This window comes from Panicum virgatum, chromosome 7N (genome assembly GCF_016808335.1).
Source record: "Panicum virgatum strain AP13 chromosome 7N, P.virgatum_v5, whole genome shotgun sequence".
NCBI classification, from domain to species: domain Eukaryota; kingdom Viridiplantae; phylum Streptophyta; class Magnoliopsida; order Poales; family Poaceae; genus Panicum; species Panicum virgatum.
In genome coordinates, this window is record NC_053151.1 from 46,604,932 (window position 1) to 46,619,275 (window position 14,344).

The 14,344-nt window shown below is 43.0% G+C and overlaps 3 protein-coding genes across 4 annotated transcripts; all 3 read right to left on the reverse strand.

Moving 5' to 3' along the window:
* Positions 1-174: 174 nt before the first annotated feature.
* Positions 175-4,512, reverse strand: LOC120681343 (helicase-like transcription factor CHR28). The gene is made up of 9 exons (XM_039962844.1): positions 4,114-4,512; positions 3,910-3,981; positions 3,749-3,823; positions 2,815-3,658; positions 2,180-2,313; positions 1,644-1,853; positions 1,008-1,520; positions 714-923; positions 175-282 (listed from the first exon to the last, which is right to left on the reverse strand). The coding sequence occupies exons 1-9, from the start codon at positions 4,510-4,512 to the stop codon at positions 175-177; spliced, it is 2,565 nt and encodes an 854-aa protein (XP_039818778.1).
* Positions 4,513-5,996: 1,484 nt separating this feature from the next.
* On the reverse strand, positions 5,997-12,636 carry LOC120682029 (helicase-like transcription factor CHR28). 2 transcript variants are annotated; one of them, XM_039963763.1, is made up of 11 exons: positions 12,487-12,636; positions 10,840-11,563; positions 10,586-10,740; positions 10,406-10,477; positions 10,238-10,312; positions 8,946-9,912; positions 8,517-8,647; positions 7,973-8,194; positions 7,292-7,801; positions 6,999-7,208; positions 5,997-6,500 (listed from the first exon to the last, which is right to left on the reverse strand). In XM_039963763.1, the coding sequence occupies exons 2-11, from the start codon at positions 11,489-11,491 to the stop codon at positions 6,396-6,398; spliced, it is 3,099 nt and encodes a 1,032-aa protein (XP_039819697.1). In that variant the 5' UTR covers positions 11,492-11,563; positions 12,487-12,636; the 3' UTR covers positions 5,997-6,395. The 2 variants fall into 2 exon arrangements, with proteins under 2 accessions (XP_039819697.1, XP_039819696.1); XM_039963762.1 differs by having other exon boundaries at positions 10,840-11,574.
* A 295-nt stretch (positions 12,637-12,931) lies between these two features.
* Positions 12,932-13,720, reverse strand: LOC120682514 (uncharacterized protein Os04g0629400-like). Its single transcript, XM_039964469.1, has one exon. The coding sequence runs from the start codon at positions 13,545-13,547 to the stop codon at positions 13,170-13,172; it is 378 nt and encodes a 125-aa protein (XP_039820403.1). The 5' UTR covers positions 13,548-13,720; the 3' UTR covers positions 12,932-13,169.
* Between the last annotated feature and the right edge of the window lie 624 nt (positions 13,721-14,344).

A 14,344-nucleotide genomic window follows, 5' to 3' on the forward strand; every position in this document is an offset into this window, starting at 1 on the left:
GCCTCAAGGTCCATATCACTAGCCAGGCAAGTGTTTTCTCCTTTCATGTACATGCTTTCTTCATCAGTTAAGGAGTAACCTATAGCTAGCCTGCATGGCTGCATATTTATCGTGGCGATAAATATTTGATCATCAGCCCTAGGAAGGATCCTTGCAATTTTTTACATGGTGTCGTCATATCTTGAAGATGTATTTGAGATCCTCTACGGTGAGCTGAGCCGCAGCGCTGCCACCGGATTCGTCCTCGCCCAGTGCAGATTGGACCATCTTCCTTTTTCCCTCCTGGCAAAACAAAGCATTTACATTCGATCATCAGTTTGAAAAACTGTATATCTGCATTAAACAGATTGCTGTTTTATATTTCTTAAAACTTTGCCAATTACTTTTTCTCTACTGAAAATCTACTGATGATGTAGTTTCATACACTGAAGTTCGGTACTGTTAAACATGTTAATATGTTCAGAGTTTGTTTTGATTAACCACCGCATTGTAAAACTCAGATAAAGATGAATTGAGGAAGGAGTAGTAGGAATCTAAATGAAACTGAGAGAAATATCATGGCTATGATAATTTAAAACTTAGTCTTTTAAGGCCATTTTTGTATTAAACTGTGATCCGAATTCTCTCTAAACTCACATGATCGACCAATACCATCTAAGCAGGAGAAGAAAATCAAGACCCCAAAATGTAAGTGCATCGGTGACAAATATTACCTGAAGAGATAAAATGCGGTCTTCCACCGTGTCTTTGATGGTTAAACGGGAGACACTAACAGGACGGGTCTGCCCGATCCTATGTGCCCTATCAACTGCCTGATCCTCAGCTGAGGGGTTCCACCAAGGATCAAGCATGATCACATGGCAAGCAGCTACCATGTTCAGGCCAAGATTACCAGCCTTCAGTGACATAATGATCACTCTCACCTGAAGAATGAAAACTGATTACTTTCTGAAATGTCTACAGGTAAATAACTAGGATGCTAATGAAAATAAATTGTAGAACGCAACCTCTGGGTCAGTGTTAAATTCTTTCACTGCTCTTTCTCTGACATTCAGAGGCATCGACCCATCCAACCTCCTGAACTCAATATGGTTGTTGCTCAGTGAATGCTCTAGCAAGTCCAGCATGCGAGACCACTGGGTGAAGACTATGGCCTTAGAGGGAGCTATCTCGCTTGGAATCGAACCCCTTGCATCATGATCATTCCCTGTGTTGATGACCGACTTGAGTATGTCGATGGTGGTCTGGATCTTTGAGGAGGTGTAACTACTTTCAAAGATTGAGAATGGTTGGTCCTCAGATGTGGAGCAACTCGTTGCATCCGACTCCAACTTAGGCCAGAGAACGAACTTCAAAGCGTAAGCTAAGAAAAGAGATTCGGGACTTATTTCCTTTCCACAGCGTGGAGAAGCAGGGCAGACCTTCTCTTTAACCTTCACATTGTTTATTAGGTTATCATGCACACAATCACGGCAGAAAACATGACCGCATGTTGCTACAACAGCTCTCGTAGGTGGTTTCTACAGAAAGAAAGAAAGTATTGGTATGTTGCAAAAGAAAATTAATACCGAGAATAAGCGAGCTAGCAGTTATTGCAAGGCGAAAATCTGCATGCATGAACACTGAGTGAATTGTTTCCTTACACTGCATATGGTACATTTTGCAGCATTTCTTTCCATATTTTCAAGCACATTTGCTGCTATTTCCACAGGAAGTTGCCTTGCCAATCCTAGAGAGTGGTCAAATGATTGCTTCCCCTTCAGAAGGAAGGGGTGGTTACAAGCCTGCCGAAGTTGAGACAGCAAGGCCAGGATATGCACATAGTTTTTCTGAATGTACTTTTTAGAGCGTCCCTGTAAAATGAACTCAACATATAAGCATTCAGATATTGCACACTGAAATTTTTGTGCAACTGAAACTTACTTTGGAAACAGAAATGTAAACTGAACATATAGAATCAGTATTAACTTAAATGTGACCCCCTTAAACCTAACTTTTATAAAGTTAATGCGGACAACTAGCTCATGTCCATCAAAACTTATCATGTGGACTGCTATTCTGACGTAACCTTACTGGACTGAAATATTTATCATGTAAGACAACAGGGGGATGGGGAAAGCTTATGTCTACTTATTGGAAGAATACAACATAAAGAAAATTGAGAATGTAAACTCGAAACTACCTTTAATTTTTGACGAGAGCTTTCTTCAAGATATAAATAGAAAGCTCGCTCCTGCTTGGTGAAATCTATTTTGCTCAACTGAATTGTCTTTGGTGGTATGTTTATGATTGGCTCTCCATCAAGTAGCATTTCTGTATGGAAAGAGTTAAAAAGTAGATAATGAAAAAAATATCATAACCAGAAAATAATCAAATAACAGCCAAATATGCTGAAAACCTCTAAAAACTTAGGGTGAAAACATGATGGGATTTTCTTCAGAAAAACAAAGAACTGGACACATACAAAATAGAAATGAAATCGATATGTGCCAAGTATTACTCCATAAAAAGTAATAAGAAAATAAAATACATTATATGCTACATCAATTCCCATGATTGTTGTAAATGGCAGTGGCCTATGCATCTTCAGAACAGAAAAGTTTAATTCATGTTATCAACTATATTATCCTAGTCCTGTACATGATACATCCATATATACTTCACACAGAATTTCTTAGTTACGAGTAATTCCGGGTTATTTGGGAAATAGTAAGTGCTATAGGCAGAAATGATGCACTGCGCAGGTTTTTCAGTATAGCCTATGTATAGGTACAAATTGCAGAAAGGTATATGAATTCAAATATTTTAACTTACCTTTTATGCGTCGCAGCAGAACTATCCTCAAGACAGTTTGAAGCTTCTTATAGCCATGAGCTGCATTTCTAGAAACTGGGTTTTTAATCATAGAGCGGAATGAACTAAAATTAGAGTAAGGCTCATATTTCAAGAAGCGGAAATAGCTGTATAGATCATCAAGGCTATTTTGGATAGGTGTTCCTGATAAGCACCATCTCCTTTCCGCGCTCAATCCACAACAGGCTTTAGCCATTTGAGTCTGGTGTCTTTTTATTGTGTGAGCTTCATCTAGCACAACTCTGAACCATCGTACCATGGCAAGCGGGCCACCTTTTGAATTCTTATTAGGTTTCTTTTTCTTCTGTGCCTTGCCTGCTGCATTTTTCTTAAGTTTCATCTTATTAATCCCACTATCAGTGTTTTCGTTTGGCACTTCAAGGGACACAATTGCGTATGTGGTGACAACAACATCGAATTCTGCCAGCTCGGTTGGATCTCTAGTCCTTGAACCTCCATGATAAACCAGAACAGACAATTCTCCATGCTGGGCGACCTTCGCAGACAACTCACTAGCCCACTGCTTAAGAACGGTAGCAGGGCACACAACCAATGTGCCTGCAGCTGGTCTGGACGTCGGCCTCAAGGTTGATGCACTGGAGCTCACTCTGGTCTTCTTATTGGGTTGACCTTTAACAGCCCTTGACTTGATAGCATGGGCCCTCAAGTCCTTGTCCACAACAAGCTCTGCATCGTCATCGCCATCAGCAGATTTATCACATTCTGAATCGTTAGTCATGAACCTAGATTGTTGAAGCCTCTCCTTCTGTATAAGGGCAATGGTAGATATTGTCTTCCCAAGACCCTGCATCACATGAAACAATATGCCTATAACAAAGGATTCTGGTAAAAAAGACTAAAATGTATTGGAATAAGGTGGGAAATAAGAAATAACCTGATCATCTGCCAGAATTCCACCAGAGCAATGTGTACTATTCTCCCTGGAGACCATCCAAGCTAATGCTATTTTCTTTGAAATATAAAACAAACAAATGAAAAGGGCCCCCGAAGTAAGCTAAATAAATACGAAACTTAAATTATATATAAAAAAGGTACCTGATGCTTAAGAAGCGAAACTGACAGAACACCTTCAGACAGATCTTCTTCCCCTTTTTCCTGACCGATATGCTGCATACAGTTCAGGAGAAAATAATTTGGTTAATATATACCAAGTATATTAAAACTGAAGTAGCACGAAATTAGGTGCCTAGTTGATTAAGGTGACATTATGTCTTTCAATCAAACATGCATTATGCATACCTGCAAGGCTTCTTCATATACGGCTTTCTCATCAGCAGTAAAATAACACTTTTTAGGGAGTTTTGGGCTACTATCGGCTTCAAAATCAACAACAGAAGTCATAGATGGCATTGGCTGACGAGGGAAGTCCTTACTTGTTCTGTAATAGGATGGACCATGATGAGTACTTAAAAAGCCGTCTCCATCCAGCATAACTGGTTCATCTTCGTCGCTACTTGTGTCATCAGAAGTTGTGCTGAGAGAATGGAGAGGCTGCTGGCGAAAACGATTGCCGAAATCATGGTGATCATGATCGTCTTCGCTATCTGAGCACATATTGATGCTGCTGCTGCTGCCCTCACCATCTGAACACAAGTCAACAATTGCTTCACCATCTGAACTTAAGTCGATGATTTCCATAGTGCCTGCAAATATGCATATGATCCAAGTAGGCCTTATCATATATTTGGTTCACAAGAAAGCTGTCGACAGTAGATGGTCGACGGGTGGATGAACCGCCAGGAATGTAAACAAGAATGCATTTCAGGGGCTATAAACAGAAGCAGTGCCTAATGGATTTATTAGCAGTCGTGATTTGAACATAAAGAACAACAGTACACGCTAAGGAGATCTATCACAAGAGGAACAAGAACAACAGGAAATGCCCTGCGTTCATTACACAGCCAGCATCACACAAACAACGACTGCCAACGCGTATAAAAGGGAAGCTACACGCATAAGAAATGAAGAACTGTCTGGCGATCGAACTAGTGAATCTAAGACGCACATGAATGTATGAAAAAAAATGAAGCGATTAATCAAAACAACATATAATCTTTTCTTTTTTCTTTTTTGTGTAATTGGGGTGGGATAAGTCCCTTATACCCCAGTGATTTTGCTGCACCACACCGTTTCGTTTACCTGCTAGATGCGCACGTCGCCGCTGGGTGCTGTGCATGCCGCCGCCCTGGGCGCTAGGCACGCCTGCCCACCAGAGGATGCGGCAAGGGAGAAGCGGTGCGCTGGCGCACGGCAAGGGCGGGGCAGCGCGCAGCGGAGATGCGGCGGCCGGCGCGGCAAGGGCGGGGCGGGGTGGCGCGGCGGAGCTGCGGCGGCCGGCGCGGCTGTAGATGTGGGGGGTACGAACGGGCGGAATTTGGACGATGGAGTTGTGGTGATCGATCAAGGGAAGGAAGGGTATTTGTAGGCGGCGTGGGGCGTGGGGCGTGGGGCCTGGGCTACCGTTGGCCGGGACCATTTGAAATTTGAAATTCGAAAAAGAAAACTGAAATGAGAGCTGTGGGAAGGAAACTTGGGCCGTCGTCGGACGATGGGCTCTCTGCCCACGGGCCTGCCTACCTGCGTTGCAGTCGACTGGAACCAATTAGAAGGCACCTATTTTTAAAAATTTCCCTATTCGACATATATTTTTGACTAATGGACGTGGTGGTGGCGGGGCGGCGCCTTTTCTGCTTCCCTCGCGAGGCCTTTTCTGGCTCGTGACTCGCCCGGCCTAATGGATTTGTACAGTCTGAAAAGTTTCCAAACAGAGCCTAAAGGAAAGTATTCGCCCGGCCTAATGGATTGATACAGTCCGAAGAAAGCGCTGGGAAAGTGTCAACAACAAGTTTGCCAAGGTCATGTAATTTGTGGACGAATTTCAGCAGTAAGCAGTGATTTTGATCTCGTAGATTCGTCACCCCCAGACCACCATTTTCTTTGGCTTTTGCTTGACAAACGCGTTCCCAAACCCCAAGCATGTTAGCATCGTGAACCGTAGGCTTTTACCTCGCCTGCCCACAAGAAAGCGCGGCGACGCGCGTCCACGACATCGGTGACTGCTAATCCTCTTGGAAATTTGCTGGCCTTCTGTGCCTAGTTGGTTAGCAATTATCAACATATCATTTGCATCACAATTCACAGACAACTTCTTCTGCAGCACCAGTTACAGGTTTCATTTCTAGGCACGCCCATAGACCAGACCCGTAATCAAAGAACCAAAATGCAAGATTATCCGTGCCATTTATGTACAGATATTCTCCTGCGGATGGAAGAGCTCTCTGACGAACTAACACGCATGGGCATAATTGCGAAAACCAGCAAACGCTACATTGTCCAGCAACCACCAGAGCAGTGCCGATGTGAGCTTGGAGCATCAGTGATGGTGAGGTGCATAAGCATACGCTACCTCAGCTTCAAATATCTACTTACATTAACAACGGTGCCAGATATCTAACCTAGCCTATGTGTTAGGACTGTCAGAGCAAATAATCATCAGCCCCACGAAATTTTGCAGGTTGCCATCACACCATGAAGAGGTACCGGAGATCTTCTACAGTGAGCCGAGTAGCATTGCCACCGGAACCATCCTCACCAAAAGCAGATTGGACCATCGTTCTCTTTTTCTCCTGGCGAGATAAATATACATGTCTTGTCAATAAAAACATGGTAATTGATCAGCAATATTCACTCCGCAATATGAATAGACCTAGCTCACATAAAATTATTTCGGGAAGAAAGAGACTGGCACTGGCATGTGATGTACATATATAATAGCTGCTTTGATATATATCGTTAGACTACCATTCATAGTCATTTCATTGTTCATTGTAGCTGCTATGCCATTTTACATCAATCATCATTTCCCAACAAAAAGACGTGGTATAAAATTGAAGTACTTGTATTGGCTTAAAGTTGGCCACAAAACCAAATTGAAATGAGAAACATGAACTGGCTTAACTACTTTTTATGATTCATCAATTATAGGCTGAATCTGTTAAGCTGTCAATGCCAAATTATTCCCTAAAATCAACATGTGTCACAATTAAAGGAGCGTGTGTCCTCTAATAACGAAAATAAAGAATAGTTTGACCTCAAAATGAAAAATGCAAGAGCCAAAGTATTACCTGCAAAGCTAATATGCGGTCTTCCACCGTGTCTTTAACTGTAAACCGCGAAACAGTAACAGGACGGGTCTGACCAATCCTGTGTGCTCTGTCAACTGCCTGGTCCTCAGCGTAAGGATTCCACCAAGGATCAAGCATAATAACATGGCTAGCAGCTACCATATTTAGACCCAGATTACCAGCCTTCAGCGACATTAGCATTACTCTCACCTAAAGAATGAAAAAGATTATCAAAATATATGTGACAAATGCAAGCAAACAGTGCTGGATGAGAAAGGATAGAATGCAAGGACCTCAGGATAAGTTTGAAACTCGTTCACTCCTTTTTCTCTCAAGTTGAGACACATTGACCCATCTAGTCTCCTAAATTGTATATTATTGCTGTTCAGTGAAAGCTCCATCAAATCCAGCATGCCAGTCCACTGGGAGAAGACAATTGTCTTAACAGGGGCCTCTTCGCTTGGAATTGATTCAGCAGTATCATCCCCCATCGTAATGGCACGTGTCTTGATGATTGATTTAAGTATGCCCACTGCTTCCCGGATCTTCGAGGAGATGTAACTGCTATCACAGATTGAAGATGCTTTGTCGTCCACGGTGGAACAACTAGTTTTTTGATCAATCTCCAACTTTGGCAAGATAGAAAGCTTTAATACTGCTGGTGTAAAAACAGATCGAACACTTAGTTTCTTTCCACAAAATGGATAGGGGCAGACATGTGCATCACCCGTTAAGCTATCATGTACACACTGATAGCAGAAAACATGGCCACATGTTGCAACAACAGCATCCTCAGGTGGATCCTGCAAAATGTAGAAATAAATTACCGTACTCATAAGAAGTACTGTTTAATGTTTCATATCACACTGACACATATCTCTTGTTTAACTTCATTCTTTTGCTTATTCATAGAAGAAGACAAAATATTTCTAAAACTATGCATGTAACAAATTTTGAGTGAATGGATTGCTTACACTGCATATGGAACAAATTGCAGGACCTCTTTCCAGCTTTTCAAGCAAATCTGTGACTGTTTGCTTAGGAAGTTGCTTTGCCATTTCAATAGAGTTATTGTCAATCAGATCTGATTCCTGCCCGTTCAAAAGAAGAGGGTGGTCACAAGCCTGCCGAAGCCGCAACAGCAACACAAGGATGTTTGCATAATTTTCCTTTATCGTTCCAGCTGCATCATAGGCCTGCATCATGAACACAACATATGAGCTCAGGCATTTCACACTGAAATTCATGAGCAACTGAACTTTAATTTGGAAAGGCAAAAATTATAGCTGAAATGGGATATTTCAATATGTTATCTAATTCTTATGTGATTATAAACCGCTAGACCTAATCTTCAGTCAAGGTAGTGTAAATATAAGGAGCATACATCAATTATACTAATTCTGCTACTAACTTCTGAGATTAGACAAAGATAATCCAACCATGATTGCAGATAAAAAAAGCATCATACTTATTGAGTTTGCACCCTACTGAAGAAAGATGATGTAACGTTGAAGGTACCTTGAACTTTTGTCGAGAGCCTTCTTCAAGTGTTACGTAGAAAGCTCGCTCCTCTGGGGTGAAATCTATTTTACTCAGCTGGATTGTCTTTGCTGGTAATTTTAAGATTGGTTCTCCATCTATTAGTGTTTCTGTATGGACAACCATTCAAGAGTATATCAATGATAAGTATCACAACCAGTAAAGAAACAAGTGACGGTGGCATATACTGAGAAACCTTGGAAATAACCGAAAAACTAAGTACTAGATGAAACAAACAAGATCAAATATGCTGAACAAAGTTTGATGGTTGCAAGCCATTCCATACTAAGGAATTATTAAGTTTTGCAGGCAAAAGCATTAAAGCATGCACCAGCGCAGGTTTCATAGTCTAGCTCAAAGGTACAAAATGCAGACAGCTAGATATATGGTTGAAGTACTTTATTTCACCTTTTGTGCGCCGCAGTAGAACTATCCTCAAGATAGCTTGAAGTTTCTTATAGCCACGAACTGAGTCTTTAGAAATTGGGTACTTGATCATATATTTGAAAGAACTAAACTTAGAATATGGCTCATATTTCAAGAAACAGAAATAGCTGTATAGATCGTCAATTTTATTTTGTATGGGTGTTCCTGATAAGCACCATCTCCTCTCGGCCCTCAGTCCACAACAAGCTCTCGACACTTGAGTCCGGTAGTTTTTTATAGTTTGAGCTTCATCAAGCACAACTCTGAACCATCGTACCCTGGCAAGTGGACCACCATCTGAATTGCTAGGTTTATTTTTCTTCTTTGCCTTGCTCTGCTTTTTTTTGGGTCGTTTTCTCTTGCCACCGACACACAATTCCGGACAGATTCCAGACATTTCTCTATCCTTTTTATCATCATCAGAGTTTTCTTTAGGCACTTCATTAGCCACAGTCATGTATGTGGTGACAACAACATCATATTTTGCCAACTCATTTGGATCTCTAGTCCTCGAACCTCCATGATAAACCAAAACTGACAATTTAGAGCCTTCCATAACCTTCGCAGACAACTCATTAGCCCACTGCCTAAGAACACTAGCAGGGCACACCACCAATGTTCCTGCAGGAGGTCTAATCTTGGGCCCTAAGGTTGATGCAGGGGGCTTCACCCTGGTCTTCTTCCTTGGTTCAACACAATCAGTAACAGTACCTGACTGCCAATCTGAGAGCTTAAGACTGTTGGCAACATGCAATTGTGTAGAATCATGTAGCTTGTTCAGGGTTTCAGCCTTCAGTTCTTTCTTGTCCATGTCAATCACCACATCATCATCATCATCATCAATGCTTAGGACAGATGTTGTACAGTATGATCCGGAAGTCATGAACCTAGACTGCTTAACCCTCTCCTTCTGTATAAGGGCAATCGTTGATATTGTCTTCCCAAGACCCTGTATCGCAGAAAGTTAGTTTCATAATATTTCATCCAATTAAAAATATAAGAACATCTAGGTTTGTCCTTACTATAAACACACATAGATTGACAATGTAAGGTCAATGTTAGTATAGTCATCATGACATGCGCTTTCGTTATACTCCTATATAAATTTTGCTATTCAAGAGAATATGTCTTTATAGATATTTGCTGTCAAAGTTACACATTGAAGACCATTTCAATGTCGTGATGGACTAAGATTTGTGATCGGAGTTAGTATAAATGAATATGACAGGAAGAATTAAAAGTTAATTGAATAAGGTAGAAAAGTAAGAAATAACCTGATCATCTGCCAAAATTCCACCCAGACAATGTGAACTATTCTCCTTCGAAAGCATCCAAGCTAATGCCATTTTCTTTGAAACATAAAAGAACATGGAGTCATGGAGTGAAGAGGGCCTCCAGAATAAGCAAAATAACTGAGGAACTGAGACTAAAGAAAAGGTTACCTGATGCTTAAGCAGTGATACTGACATAACACCTTCAGGCAGATCTTCTTCCCCTTTTTCCTGGCTGATATGCTGCACTTGTTTTGGGAAAATTAGTACGGTTCATCCAAGAATGACTAAAAGAAGAAATAGGAAAATGGCAAGGTGCCATTCCTGTACGAATCGACCAAAGATTTATACCTTAAGGGCTTCTTCATATACAGCACTCTCGTCATGACCAAAAAGCCTTTGTTCTACATCATTATCAACTTTTGCATCATTAACAGAAGTCCTGGATGACATTGGCGGAGGGAAGATCCTATGTGAATGCGGACCTCCATATACAAAGACATCATCTGACAGTTCCAAACAACAGTCTTAATATCCACACTTAGCACAATTATTGTAGGATTACTGAAATTAAAACCTTTCATGGATAGTAAATAAAATGTCACCTGTTGGCATTGTAGATGAAAACATCCCATTTCCATTGGCAGTGAATCTTTGAAAACCACTAAACTTCATAGCAGGCTCTTCCTTGATTATGTTGTCACCCAAACTTGAATGAGTGGGTGCAAATGATTGAGGACTGAAGCTTCCATTGGTGAAAGATTGTGGAAGCTGATGTTCAACACTTGGAACATAGAAATGTTCAGATTTTGCTGCAGAACCATATGTTATTGATAATGGAATATCCCTACTGATATCATTGCTCACCCCACTGCTCATTTCAGTGGTTGATCTATTCTCCACAGGGCTGTAAGAGGATGAAGCATTTCTACTGCTAAACCAATCATCATATTCTTTTTTAGCGATCTTATGCCAATCATCGTAAGAGGATGAAGCATTTCTACTGCTAAACCAATCATCGTATTCTTTTTTAGCGATCTCATGCCAATCATCGTATTCCAAGCTGGTCGGTTGTTCCACGCTTTTCTGATCAGGTGCTGTGCTCAAAGGAACAAGAGGCAGGTGATAAGGACTAACAGGATCATCATAATCTGTATCGTCTTCTCTGCATGAGTGAAACTCATTGTTGTCTTCACTATCAGAAGACAGGTCAATGATGCCTTCCTCAATATCTGAACTTAAGTCAATAATGTCCATACTGCTTGCAATCCTAAGCGTTGAATCTGCTTTGTTGAATATCTGCTATGCTTAGCTTTGATCACCAGCCTACTGTGAAATGACTTGTGACAAGGAAGGAAGGAATAAATAAATAAATAAATAAATAGATAAATAAATAAATAAATAGATAAATAAATAAATAAATAAATAGTGCACAAGCCTCAAGCAGCTCAGATTAGTGCTTGTGACCAGATCTCAGTAGAGCAGGCAGCCAGCAGCTAGCCTGCAAGTGGCATCAAGATGGGAAACGAAATTTGAGTAACACGTGTCAGGGTTGGCAGTAATGCAACATCTGAAGTGAAACTCTAGCAACAAAAAGACATCTGTACAACAAGAATTTTATCTGGCTTTAAGAAAGGACGGGACAGCAGCGTGCAAAAAGAATGGAACAGTTGATACTTGAGTGCGAGATGTTTAGCTCTCCGAAGAAGTTAACACAACTGTCTTTTTCCCCGGTTATTACTTATTATTAGTCGAAAAGAAAATGAACTCAGAGTGCAGAACTTTTGCAAGGATCAAGATTCAAGCGAAGTAGATTCATGACAACAACAACAGCAGCAGCAGCAGCAACAACAACAACAACAGGAAAACTGCCATCAGGCTGTTATTTCCCATGCCAAGCGACGGTACAAAACAAGAACCCACACCCACGGCGCTACTGACGAACGTACAAAAACCAAGAAAAATCAACCAGTATAATCCCGCTAGGCAACATCTGCGGAATTCGCAAAACCAATCAATCCCGCGATCGCTTAAACCTCCCCCAACTCCCCTTCCCAGCAAACCACAACGCCCTAATCTGCGCAAAGCCGCCGCCTTTTCCATCCCAACGGAATCGATACCGTTTAAATTTCCCGTAAATCGAAGCGCTCGCATCCAAAGAAACCATATTATAATAGCTTTCCGCCCAGGAAGCAGACCCCGAACCAGTCGAGGAAAGCACCACGGGGAAGCGAAGTCAGCGTCGTCGTTACCTGCTCCGAAATCGGCGAGCCGGGTCAGGCGGGGGTCGACGAGCGGAGGCACGCCGGCGCGGCGCCGGCGTCCGGGGAGCACGTACGCCGGCGGAATCGGCGAGAATCTACCGCGGCGAGGGGAATCCGGCGTGACGGCGGGCGGGCGGGCGGGCGAGACCTGAAAAGTGTTTTGGGGGGTGCGGCGTTGGTTGCAGAGCTTTGTATGCCTGCGGGTGGGGCCCCGACGCCCGGGCTCACCTGTCAGTGGGAGGACGCGAGCGGGAAGCGAAAATATTCCCATTGGCTGTGCGAAACGGAAACGGTCGGCCGAGGTTTACGGTGGAAGGAAGCGCGTGGGAGGGAGGCCACGGAACGGCGGATAATGACGGCTCGGTACGTGAAATTTCACGGGAATTTCGCCGAAATTTCAGAACCGTTTGGAACAGGAGCACGAAACCAAACATGAACCGGAGAAACCCAGGTGAATTTAATTTAACTTAGCTGTATCCAAGGAAATAAGTAAACAACGGATACGGGTTCGGAGTAATTTAGGCAATTGTACAGAGAAACATGTCCGAATTAAGCAGAAATACAAAAAAAGGTAATAAATCGCATTCAAACGCTAAATCCAGGAAACTAACAAAGGGGGAAAAAAGTCAAAATCCAACTGGCTTTGCCTCAGCCAGAGCCAGTCCAGCCCGTCATGCGTGAGCAGCCGGGCCGAGGCCCACGACGAACGGCCCAGGCGGACCAAAGTTGGGCACGCCGGTGGGCGGGGGCGCGGCGGCTGAGGCGGAGGACGACGACGACGAAGCAACACCGGGGAACGCGGCCACGGCGGGCTGCGTGAGCGGGTTGGCCGGCGGCGTCGTGGTGGCGACGCCGGCGGTGGCCGGGAGGAGCGGGTCGCCGTACGCGGGCCCCTGCTGCTGGCAGTCGGGCCAGCGGCAGTCTGGCTGGGCCCTGTTGGCTCCCCACGTGTGGCGGGCCAGGCCGAAGCCGAGGACGAGGCCCGCGACGAGGAGCGCGGCGACGAGGCACAGGAAGATCTTGGTGGCCTTGCCCACGTAGCAGCACATTGGAGGGCAGGGCAGCCGCTGCCCTTCTTCCTCCTCCCTGCTCTCTCTTCTTCAACCTCCAGCTACCACTCCCTCCTCTCTCACTAGAAGAACATGCAGGAGAGCACGCACGGAGGGGGACTAGGGGAGATGGGAGAGTGAGTGATGGAATGGGTCTAGTCCAGACCAGGTCACAGAGGAAGAGGGGGCACTCGGCCACCTCGCTTTTTGTTTTTGGTGTTAGTGCTGCTTGTCGGATTAGAGCTCGTGCATGGCTACACGTGAAGGAGAGAGAGCGAGATAGCGTGACGAAAAGTTCTGTTAGTTGCTCTTACCGAAGTACGCACAGTATTATAAGCAATTAACAAACAATCACGAGAACTTAATCATGTCACAAAACTTTTTATCATATTCAGTGCCGTTCAGTTTCAGCAGTTGTTTGTGCTCTGTGCTCTGTGCTTTCTGGTTTGCATGACAGAACAGAAAGGTCAGACTACAGCAACACAAAATCAGGCCGTGTTTAGTTACAAAAATCAAAATTCCAATTTTTTTCCGGCACTTACATAGAGATTTAAATCTAGACGAAATAAAAAACGCATTGCGATTGTTGTCTGTAAATGGCGAGACGAATCTAATGAATCTAATTAGGGTGTAACTAGATGCTAAATTGCTACAATAATGCTACAGTAAATAACTTTTAATGACGGATTCATTAGTCTCATTAGATTCGTCTCGCGATTTACAGACGAGTTCTGTAATTATTTTTGTGATTAATCTATATTTAGTACTTCAAATGTAGAAAGATGACTTTTCAAAAA